Source organism: Meriones unguiculatus, chromosome 4, assembly GCF_030254825.1.
Source record: "Meriones unguiculatus strain TT.TT164.6M chromosome 4, Bangor_MerUng_6.1, whole genome shotgun sequence".
NCBI classification, from domain to species: domain Eukaryota; kingdom Metazoa; phylum Chordata; class Mammalia; order Rodentia; family Muridae; genus Meriones; species Meriones unguiculatus.
Genome location: NC_083352.1, coordinates 127933504 through 127945358, shown reverse-complemented (window position 1 = coordinate 127945358; position 11855 = coordinate 127933504). Strand labels below are relative to the sequence as shown.

Sequence of the window (11855 nt, the reverse complement as noted above, 5' to 3'; positions counted from 1 at the left end):
CTCTTTCTCTGTGATTCTTGGAACAGCACAATTAACTATTCAAGGAAACACATTTCTGATAGATTACTAAAAGCTTTAGCAAAAAAGAGTGGAAGGAAAATAAAATTCTAGGAGAGCTAATAAATCGGATTCAGTATCAGGAATTGCTTGTGGAAAAACCAAACATTGTAGGTAATAAAGGGGCAAGAGTTTTAGGTCTTTCTAAAGAAAATATTTAATCAGGATCTGTCAAGATGAATGCTCTGGATATTCCCACTGCAGTAAAACTACTACAAAACCATTACCAAACACAGGTGTTTATGATGAGGCAGAAAGAAGATAGGCAAACATAGGAGGTCAGAAGGTTTTATAATATACTATGAGTTTTAGCTCAAGCATTCTATCTCTAAAGGAAGATTGTAAATCCTTAACAAGACAAACAGGAGGAATTCCCTTAGTGCTTATCTCTAGGGAGGGTTGTAAATCTTTAGCCGACTTGGCTCGGAGGGAAATGACAGCCCCTGGCCTTCTCCTCACTAATTAGCAACAATAAAACTGTGTAAATAGCCACGAGTTTAAAGTTTTGTATTTGCTTTGATTAAGAGCTTTTAGGCCAAGACTTTTTGTAGACACTGCTTTATATCAGGTTGCCCTTTCAGTTAAAATGTAAACTTTGTATTGTTGGTAAAAGTCTGAATGTTCCAGGAAGTATGTCAACCTCAAGGTGCTTCTTTATGTAATCACTATATAAGTGTTAGCTTGACTTCAGTAAATTGCAGCAGATTCAAACACTTTCTGGTGTGCGCATCTGTCTGTCAAATCTGCCTAACCTGTGTCTACCTGATATCCAAACCTCTGATTTTCCCACGGGTGTGGGACCCCGGCTGGGCCGCTTCGTGGCAGACAAATTTGAAAATTTTGGGGGGAGATGGCACTGTGCTGTGGGCTCCTTCATGAAGGAGGGATGCCAGGTGTGGACTTGCAGTCAGGCATTCTGGGAGATATCAATCTGGAGATGACTTCAAGGGACACAGTGAGAAAGCAAGACAGGACTGGAAATGCTTGAAGATTGAGTCCCTAGATGCAATGCTGGAGACAGTGTCTATATACAGATTCATGGGAAGGTAGGATTTCAGGACAGAGGGATGTCGCAGAAGTGGGGAGGGAGCCATGCAAAGTTGCCACTATCTTGATCCATGGATAGGGAGGGCTTGGGAACAGATACTGCACTTGTCCTCCTTGAAATGAGTGTGTGGCCTCAGTCATACTCCTAGTAGATTGCTAATGAGACCCAGCTGATTGATTAAATAAAATAGAATGAGCTCATGGAGAGTTGGAGCTATATTATATAAATACGGGTTTATTGGGAGCAGCGAGGGAAGGGGAAGGGGATGGAGAAGGGGAAAGGGAAAGGGAAGAAGAGTGTGCATTGGTGTGGGGGGAAGGGAGAGAGAGTGCAGGGAGGGAGAAAAAGGGCCCCGAAAAGGGCCTATAGAACCAAGATGTCTGGTTGTATAGCGAAGGGCCTCTGGGAGAGAAGCCCCGCCCCTAGGTGGAAGGCAGGGTATGGCAGCCACACCCTGCACCAATGTTCTGGGTTTCTGTCAGCAGAAGGAAGTTTCCCTCCAATAAGGCTTAAAGGGTTAGCAGCCCATATTTGCATCAGGATCTGAGTCTGACCTAGTGCAAGGGTTCAAGAAAGGAGTCTGTGTGGGAAGGAGGAAGCAATGTAGAATGTGATCATTAGTGAGTATTGGGAACAGGCCGACCAGGACCTTTCAGCTCAGAGTGCACTGTACATGTTTGTGGTAGAACAGAGTATATATAATCCACCCCCATTGTTCTCAATCCAGGGTTTTTCAGGACTTGTTAACTCTTGTCTTATGTGGCTCGCTGACAAGGTTGGTTCAGAGTCAAGAGAACACCCAGGAAAAGATAGGCAGCTGAGAGGTGGGATGAGGGTGAAGAGGAGGGCAGGCAGGCTGACCAAGGAAAGAGGTAGGAACAAGAAAAAACAGCTCTCTTACAGCTTTGTTTGTTTATTTGGTTTTGAGATTGTTTGTTTGTTTACTGTGTAGCACAGGTGACCTATTGGGCTCCAACGAGAGTTGATTTTCCTGTCTCAGCATACCAAGTACTGGAATTCCTGGCATGAGCCACATACTGGGCCCGAACAACGTTTAACAAGGGGCAGAGAAGCGACTGTGAGTGCCCTGCACTCTATCCCACTCCTGCTACGTCTGAGACTTTGTGTAGGCAGCTAGGCCAGCAGCATTTCTGTGGACCAGCCCCAGCTGGACAAGCCCCAGCCTTGGTCTATAAGAGGCTACAATGTACCTAAACTGGGCAAACTGGAGACGTGGTGGCCTGGCACATTTATAGTTGGCAACAGAGAGGATCTGGAAACGTTCCCTGAAAATAATGAGAGGAAAAACTCTGGTTAGTGAAATCCCAGATAATCCTGGCTGATGAAGACGGATCTGAACTCCTCAATAGATTTAGGGTTCCAAAGAGGGTGGCAGAGCCAGCAGACACTGGCCCTAGATCTGCGCATGGTGTTGGAAGTCCAAGAGGAGTCCACACCAGGCTGCCAGTGTTCCATGGTGAGGTGCAAACCTCTCCACTCAAGTCCTCATCTGCCCCCGGGGCAGGTGTGTGTGTGTGTGTGTGTGTGTGTGTGTGTGTGTGTGTGGACATACCCCGTGGGCAGCCTCAGGGTCAGATCCAGTTCTAGCTTCCCTGGCTTGAAGTGCTCAAGCACGCTGAGTGGAGCATGATCCGTCTCTTGCTCCTGGGTCTCCATCACTTGGCCACAGGTATTGGAGTTGCTGTAGCAGTGGGGTTGCAGTGGCACAGTGTTCCTTAGTAGAAGGGGGACCATGAAAGGCGATTGGCTTCCTTCCCCCAGCCCCAGTATTTCTTGTGTTGGAGGGGTTCATTGTGAAAGTTGAAGGACAGTTTGGGAGAGTAGGCTGTCTTTTTCCACTCCGTTGTTCCAGACTCCTTGGGTAGTTGGACTTGGTGGAAAATGCCTTTACTCTCTGAGACCTCTAGAAGGTCCATGAGAAGATTCTTTGACATTACTTTCCCTTGCCAGAAAGGTGCCCAAAGGTCCAGATCTGCCAAAGTCCCTGCAGGCTCCACTCATCCTGCCAGTTGGGCAGCTGGCAGCGTTAGGGTGCTTCTGTTTAGGAATAGTAGGACCTTTTAACCCCTTAGATCCCTAATCCAGCTCCTTCCTCAGTCAGGATCTGCCTCACTTGTCCTCATTTCTTTTTCCATGTTCCACGAGACAATTTTATTTATTTGACTAGTTTCTCGTCTGCAAAATGGGTTTATTTGCTAAGACCTTCCTCAGAGGGTTGGGAACATGTCTGCTCTAAATTGCCCTGGCAGCTGAGGTCGGGTGTTAGGTCGGGTGTTGCTTTGTATCTCTGACATCTACTTGGGGTGTGGTGAGTTTGTCACATGGAGGTCACCTCCACCTCCTAAAGTAGATTAACCTAGGAGAAGGCAGCACTGAGGCCTGGATTGGCTGCAAGCCTGTGGCAAGGTCTTTGGAGCCTCTTGTGCTTGCGGGTGACACTGGCTGAATCAACTACCAGGTTACAGCAGACTCCAAGAGAGCACACTCCTGAGTTCCTTAACGGCGAGCCTAAATTCAGATTTACAGGAGATCACAGCTGCTAGTTGGCAAGGCTTTGCATCTCTGCCGATTTACCCTAAATCTAGAGGTAAAATTCGGCAACATTCCAGCAGAGCTGGAAAGGGACTCCTCTCCACCTTCCCATCCACCCCTCCCGCGAGCAAATCAACGGACAATTATCCTGAAGGAAAGTTACTGGTTTGCTAATCCGTCAGAACAGCTTGGAGGGGAGATTTGGGTCTTCCTTTAATAATGGAAAGTTAATGCGCAGCCTCTTGTCATTGTCTTTCTTGGAGCCCCTTGCTTAATCCTCCGGCTTAGTGGTGGCGCCCCTCAAACAGCGAAGACAGCAAGGAAGCCGCGCCGGGCAGCGCTCTGACCTGGTCCTAGGTGGAGGAAGCGCGAGTCCTGTGGGTCTCCGCTGTCTGGGTTGGAAACCAGGAGATTTTGAGAAGCTCAAGAGAGCAGGGCGCCAGGATAGGATGGACACCTGGGCTGGAACCTGAAAAAGGAGTGGCTCTCCCGCGTGTTTTTAAATTAATTTATTTTTATATCACGTGCATTGGTGTATGTCTGTGTAAGGGTGTCGGGGCTCCTGCAACTGCAGAGGAAGGCAGGCCAGGAAGGCCTCAACTCCCCTCTCCTGGCCTAGACGGCTGAGACACAGGACCTGACGGGACCTGCTTTCGTACGGACGCTGCAGGGGACCCTGGCACCAGGCTATCCTCCCACGGACTCTTGCCTAAGAAGCTTCGAAGACAGTTGCTAGCGGCCATGTGGGCCCTGGAACTGAACTCCGGTGCTCTGGAAGAACCGTCGGGGCTCTTAACCTCTGAGTCATTTCTCCAGCCCCCCCCCCCCACGTTTTAATTAGCTCCATTTCAACACATTTAAAATTTCCCAGGTGCCAATCAGGTTGTCTTTGAATATTCATAAAACCAGACAGTAATTCGTTAGTCTCAGTGAGGAGTTTCAATAAATGGCCCCGTTTATTCCCCGCCCCGACCGCGTTTAGGATTGCTGAATCAAACACGGCACACCGTATACCAAGAGTATCCGTTGCCTACGTAAAAATCCATCGCTTACTGGGCTGTGCGTATCTCTGTTAAACCTGCCCGCAAGCTTTGCCTCGCCTCCTCTCTTCTGCCCCTTTCGTAGCTCCAGAGAACTTGTGAACTTGTCACATTCACGCCCAGCCCTTAAATATCTAGTGAGCGAAGGGTTCGGCTGCTGGGAGGGGGGAGTGGCCCGAGGTGGGTTAATTACAAAATATCAACTTCTTTCCTCCAGGGATTCAGCCTGGGCGCTGAGTTGAGGATGCCAGCGGTGTGGTTTGGGTGGTAATGAGGGGGATGTGGTTGGGAACTCGCCCTAGAGCTTACAGGCAGTTGGGAGTGTGAAAAGGTTTTGGAAGGTCAAGGCTGTCCAGAAAAGAGACCCATCAAGATGTGGAACTTGTGGGCCTCATAGGGGCGGGCAGACAACACAGCCCTGTTGCTCACTTTTTCTCTCCCTCCAGGGAGTGGGGGTGGGTAGGGGACAGCAGGAGAGAGAAAGGAGGTGACTAGGAGGACGCAGCTGGGAAGCCAGCAACTCAGGGGAGGGGAGCTGGTGGCGTCTGAACCTGGCTGGTGGGAGCCTAGACTCGTCTGCCGCCTGCTGATTGGCGCCTTCTAGGCCGTCTATGTCTCCCTGACGGCCTCTGCAGCATAAAAGGGGTCTCCGCACAGGTGACCTGGAAGAACTCAACTCCTCTCCCCCGGCCTACAGGGCTGCTGAGAAGCATGACCGGGCGGGACGCGCTTGCGGATGGAGGCTGCAGGAGCAGAGCCCTGGCGCCAGGCTGTCCTGCCACCGGCTCTCGCCTTCGAAGCTTCGCCATCAGCGACCTGCTGGGACTGGAGGCCGATCTGCCAACCCCGGCGGGGCCCCGGCTAGGATCTGGCTGTGAAGCCCCGGCGGAGGCCGCGGGGCCCGGGCTGGGACTCTGCGGCTCCTGCCCCCCGCGCGGGGCTCTCCCGCTGGGGCTGGGCCTCCTCTGCGGCTTCGGGGCGCAGCCCCCCTCTGCGGCCGCTGCTCGCGCGCGCTGCCTGCTCTTCGCCGACCTGAGGCTTCTGCCGCCTGCAGGAGCGGAGCCTGCCGTCGCCCCGACCCCGGTGCGCCCGCCGCCTGCGCTAGGCTGCCAGCAGCGCAGCGAGAGCGTCTCCACGTCGGGTAATTAGTCAAGGCTTCCCGCCCCCAAACCTCGGAAGGTCCGGAAGCGCTTGGGTAACTCTTGGTGGCCCTTCCAGACACTCCAGATCGCGGGAGGTTGGGATCCCAGAGAGATCGCAAGCCCCGATGGATCCTCTGTGCCTCTTGCCGTTGCTGGTCTCCAAACCCCAGCCTCTGCTCCCAAGTTCCATTCCCGCAGGCGGTGGGGAGGGCCACCAAGGGTTCCGATAGACCCTGTGACCAGCCCCGCCGGCGCATTTCTCACAGCGCTTAGGGTCTTTGGGTGGCGAGTGATCGCGTAGACTGGGGTCTTGTATCCCTGAGGCAGAATCGACAGAACTGCCTGCTAGTTTAAGAGTGCTAACGGCAAACTGAACTCTTGGCCTCTCCGGGTGCTAGCTAGGAAGAGGGTTCCCGGTCTCCAGCCTCAATTTCTTTTCTTTTCTTTCTTTCTTTTCTTAATCACTCTCTCCCCAGTATCCGCAGGTGAGAGAAGCCATCCGCCCACTCTACTGTAGTTAGGCTCACGTTTTGTTCGGGAGTCCACGTATTTTTCTCGGGCGGGCGGGTGTCTTGGTGGATTGTGAGGCGAGAGAAGGCAGCAAAGACATTCACTCCTCTGGGCAAGAGATTGGGAGGTTGGGGGATGTGAGACCGAGGGGAGAGAATTATAAACAAACAAGCAAACAAACAAAACCCGCGGATCCAGCGAACCGCTGTCAGGCGGAGCCCAGGATACCACGCCAGAGGGAAGGAAGTCTGATGAGCAAAGAGGGACTGCGGCTTTCTCAGCGGGGAACCAAATTTATCTCCTCTGCCTTGCTCCTCTGTAGGATGAAACGAAACCCTCTATATGTTGTATCACTAAAACCCCAAAAGCTATCTTCATAGGGTGGCTTTTCCGAATATTAATAAAAGGAAAGGTAAAATGCAAGCAAAATTTATTCTGCGAGGACTTTTACTGCAGGAACAGATTGGTGAAAAATTCTGTTCCCTTAAAAGAAAAAAAGAAACGGTTGACATTAATGTAAATACTAGATTATAAATCCAATACATGCAAATACCATTACTTTCATAACTCAATATAAAACTATTTTACTTCGGGGGATATTAAGTCTTCCAGACTCACAAAGCGCTTTATACCTGCCGCATGTCTCAGCAGCCATTTCTCATGCACTCTCATGCACTTCCTCGCCCCAAGTATCCAGTTGCTTCCAGACACTGCACAGCACAACATCAAATGTTATAATCTAAGTGTGCTGTTTTGTAGTGATATAGAAACAATATTGGTGTTCTTCCGTTGCTTTTGTCTTTACTCGTTTAAAACATATCTGGGGGACAATTCTACTTTTGCGTGATGAATGTGATAATAGTTTGGCTTCTAGCTTTCCTTACCCTGCGATCTTTTTCTTTATGAATATGGATAGATAATCACAAACGTGAATGGTGTTGTTTTCAGGGGGTCTAACATCACTGGGACATGGGTGTTACGGATGCATTAGCTTCTTGGACCATGTCACTAGGACGGGTACATCAGGGCTGGGTGAGTTCTGACAAAGATTCTGATGCCAAAATCCTGCTTCTCAGAAATGGACATGAAGGGGAGGCAGCTGAAGCAGTTAGCAGCCAATCAGCATTGGGTTTATGGAATGTGGAATTTAGATTCCAGCTTCAGCACCGCAACTCGACCTGTGTGATCTGGATGGGCAGTAATACTAGCTACTGTTGTCTTTTTATTTATGGAGAATAACTGAAGTGATGCAGGCTGTTTGGAAGTGCTATCTTTGCTTGTGCATATCACTAAGTATATTCTTAACAGACACACAGCATTAACCCTCACATTAAAATGCCCCAAACATAGCAAAACCTTTGACATTTTCAGAGAGTCATCTTTTTATGCCAACAGATGGGGACAGTCCATTTGAAGAGAAGAGTGACCCGAAGATGTCCCCTAGCCTGGGCAAGAGGAAGAAGCGGAGGCATAGGTATGGGTCCAGGCTGTCTGCCTGTGTTTCCTCAGATAGACACAACCATACCATCTATGATAACAGCATCTGAGAATATGTAGAAGGCCCAGAAGTCTGAAGGTGGACAGTGGGAACCACACACAGTCATTTTCAAAGATGACCTGTAATTCTCGGGAGGCTACAGAAGAAGCTGTACAATTTTAAAAACAAGATTCTGTGGGTTTGTAAATGGGTTTTACCTTTCTGGCATATTTCATGCATGTTTCCGGCTCTCTGCAGGACAGTTTTCACCGCCCATCAGCTGGAGGAACTGGAGAAGGCATTTGGAGAGGCCCACTACCCTGACGTGTATGCCCGGGAAATGCTAGCTGTGAAAACGGAGCTCCCTGAAGACCGGATACAGGTGTCCAGTGCTGTCCTTTCTCTTTCCTGAAGATACGGCAGAGAACGTATCATTCCTACACACAGCGAGCAGCCCACAGCCACTCAGAAGGGCCCAGCGCAGTCCTCTTCACTGGAGAACTGAGAATGACTTAGTTTAAGGCACTACAGGGCTCTTTCTAGCCTTTTTATCTTTTTTCTTCTTCTATCATTATCTTTAACCAAGCCTCAAACATTACACAGTTGTGGGCCATCAAGACGGCCTAGTAGCTTAAGGCTTCTGTCACTAACATGACTTATCTACACCTGAGTTGGATACCTGGGACCCACTTGATAGGAGAGCACTAACACTTGCAAATTGTTCTCTGACCTCCATGTGTGTGCTGTGGCACACCAGTTCCTACACTCATGCACAAAAGTAAAATGTCACAATGAAAATGATGTTTTTAAAAACCACACACGTGTGTTGTCCTGGAAACTGCATGAAGGCATATTAGTAAAAATGTTTAGTTTTCATCTTCAGTTCTTTAAGAAATCACCATGTGAAGCTGAGTAGGCCGGCTTCCGTTCCATATGGGTATCCACCCCGAAAGTTCTCTTGTGCTGGCAGATACACTCTTTGGGAGAGTTGCCAGTGACTCGCTGCTCTAAACTTCAAGATATCTTGTCATCTTGTTTAAATTAATGTACTTTTCTTCAAGAGAAATAGCAGCCACCCATCAGTCTGAGATCTGAAGGGGCCAAATGGACTTTGGCTAAAAGTCCACAAGTGCTTCTGTGGACTTCATAAATAGAAAACCTCAGACATTCTGTGGCAGCCCTCTTACAAACTGAGGGAAAGGGTATTTTTCATTCTTTGTTTTTGCTTTCTGATTCCTTAGAAAACTTCAGAGAAAGTGGCTCCGGCTTCATAGCCAGGATGCTGAGTCCTTGTGGGTTTGGAGGTGCAGGCCTGTGGGCGGAGAATGTGCCCTTTGTAGACCCAGAGTCCTGGAGTGTACGCTTTCCTCCAGGCACCCCTTTTCACAAGCATCTCTCCTTGAGTCCCTTGGCTTCCCCTCTGCCTCTAACCAGGTCTGGTTCCAGAACCGGAGGGCCAAATGGCGCAAGCGAGAGAAGCGCTGGGGCGGCAGCAGCGTGATGGCTGAGTACGGGCTCTATGGGGCCATGGTGCGCCACTGCATCCCACTGCCTGACTCTGTGCTCAACTCCGCAGATAGCCTGCAGGGCTCCTGTGCACCCTGGCTTCTAGGTAAGATGGGTGCCTGAAAGCAAGACCAGAGAGGCGGGCGGGGTTCTCACTCGGCTTTAGGCCCAGTCTGACCTCTAAATTTCTCTTTAATTCTGAGCCTTAATTTTCTTTGGAACTGTGGAGGCAATGTGTGGGGAAATTCCCCTTAGGCTATTCACATTGGTAAGTATGTATTCAAAACTTACAAGTGGACAGATAGACTTGCGTTGTGTTTGATACATATTTTCAAAGTGGTGAATGCTACTAGAAAGTTTAGAGCCCTCGGTGGTGGTGAATGCCTTTAACCCTAGGACTTGGGAGCCAGAGTCTAGCCTGGTCTACAGAGTCTCAAGACAGCCAGCACTACACAGAGAAACCCTGTCTCAAAAAAAAAAAAAAAAAAACAAAAACAAAAAACCCCACAAAAACAGTTTAGAAGCCATAGGGTTTAGGGCGCAAGGTAATAGGGCCATGCAGAGAAGGGAGAATCTAGAGCATCCAATTCTGTCTGAACTGCTGAAGCAATAGGTCAGGTCCAGATCCTGATTACTGAGTGCCTCTCCTGGTGAGGCCAAGCCCTTTTCTGGGCTCCTATCCCTTATTGCTGTTTGCATTCAGAGTTTGTAGGCTTGGCTCGGCACTCCTGGTAAATTAGTTAAGTGGATCATAGTGGGATTTTAGGTTGGGAAACTTCAGAAAACAGTTTTCCTACCAGGTGTTGTGCTGACAAGCAGAGATGCCATGGTTAATGCAGCCCAGACTTTGTCAGAGGACCGAAAAGATTAGAGAGAGGTGGAGGGAAGGGAGAACCAAGTGAGTCCTCTGAAATCCACACAAATAGTAGTACTTGCTGGCCTCTACTGGACCTCAGTCACACAGGCAAATGCTGAACTAGAGTCACTTTGTTATCTAAACAAACATGAAATCACTGTGTTACCCAACACAACAATTTTGCAGGAATGACAGCTGACAAATAGGATTTTTCAAACCCTAAGGAGTGAGTTACCTGGCAGCTCTCCTGTAGGTGCCAGAGGAACACTGACATATTAAATTTTAGAGAGAGTGAAAGAACAGTGATAAGGAAAGTTAGGTACTTAGTTACTGAATTTTAAAATGTTTTTGAGCCTGATGTGGTGGCACATGCCTTTGATCCAAGCAATCAGAAGGCAGATGCAGGCAGATCTCTGAGTTCAAGGCCAGCCTGGTCTACATATTGATATCCAGGACAGTCAGGACTACATAGAGAGGCCTGTTTCAAAATAAAACCAACCAATCACCAACCAACCAACCAACCAACAACAACAACAACAAAATTCCGAACAAATAAAAAACCAAAACAACACATTGTTATTGCTTTCCCTTTTTATTTTCCAGGGATGCATAAAAAGTCTACAGGGATGAGGAAACCAGAAAGTGAAGACAAGCTGGCAAAACTCTGGGTCCTTGACCATCTTAAAGGAGGTGCTAATAAGGGTCAGGATGGACCTGAGAGGGGCCCAGATGAAACAAGCCTAAACCCTGAGGATAACTTGGAAGATGTGGCTATTGACCTGTCCAGCTCTTCCAGGCAGGAGGCAAAGAAGATGCCCCTGGTGTCCAGTGCTCAGGGACATTCTCATGCTCAGCCCCCAAAGATGGGAGCCTCATGAGACTGACAGATTGCTCCCCCAAAAGTTGGAAATATGCATATTTCTCAGGAGACAAAAATGGTCAAAGACAAACACCTTCAGTCTGAATTTCTTCCTGAAACATCTGGATAAAAGGCAACACTACAATATTGGATAAATGATGACTTAGAGAAAATTGCATTTAATTCTAGAGTGGATAACAACTTCTTGAACCAGTTATTTTGGTCTAAAATGTTGTTTCTCTGTCATAGAATTTGAGCAGGGAAGACTTGAAGTTCAAAGACAATTTTAGGGATTGGGTATCATGTAGCTCAGTTGATAGGACCCATGAAGGCAATCCCTGGCACCACATAAACCAGGCATGGTGGCAAATATCTGTAGTCCCCAGCAATCAGGAGGTGGAGAGGGGATCAGAGATGTTCAAGACCATCCCAGTTTGAGGCCAACCTGGGCTATACAAAACCTTACTGAACCCAGACCATGGAGGTCTGGTTTTAATCCCAGACTTTTAATCCCAGCATTCAGGGAGGCAGAGAGAGGCAGGCCGATCTTTGTGAGTTTGAGTCCAGCCTGGTCTACAAATCAAGTCCAGGACAGCCAAGGTTACACAGAGAAACCCTGTCTTAAAAAAAAAAAAACAAACAACAACAAAAAGACCTTAGAGAGAGAGAGAGAGAGAGAATTACTACTTGGTATCATTTGGGATGTGGTTCAATCATTAAGAGGGCTGGCCTAATTTCTTTACTCTAAGTTAGAACATTTGGCTTGGTTTTGTTGAGATAGGGTCTTGCTGTGCAGCCCAGGCTAGC

At 48.6% G+C, this 11855-nt stretch overlaps 1 protein-coding gene across 1 annotated transcript; it reads left to right on the top strand.

Moving 5' to 3' along the window:
- The first annotated feature begins 5354 nt into the window (after window positions 1-5354).
- Vsx1 (visual system homeobox 1) lies at window positions 5355-11180 on the top strand. The gene is made up of 5 exons (XM_021663430.2): window positions 5355-5839; window positions 7746-7824; window positions 8086-8209; window positions 9262-9439; window positions 10793-11180. The coding sequence occupies exons 1-5, from the start codon at window positions 5410-5412 to the stop codon at window positions 11065-11067; spliced, it is 1086 nt and encodes a 361-aa protein (XP_021519105.1). The 5' UTR covers window positions 5355-5409; the 3' UTR covers window positions 11068-11180.
- The last annotated feature ends 675 nt before the right edge of the window (window positions 11181-11855 follow it).

Coding starts and splice junctions, on each gene's coding strand:
- Vsx1 (XM_021663430.2), top strand. CDS start 5,410: ATGACCGGGCGGGACGCGCTTGCGGATGGAGGCTGCAGGAGCAGAGCC. Junction 5,840..7,745: donor CGAGAGCGTCTCCACGTCGG/GTAATTAGTCAA, acceptor TTATGCCAACAG/ATGGGGACAGTCCATTTGAA. Junction 7,825..8,085: donor AGGAAGAAGCGGAGGCATAG/GTATGGGTCCAG, acceptor GGCTCTCTGCAG/GACAGTTTTCACCGCCCATC.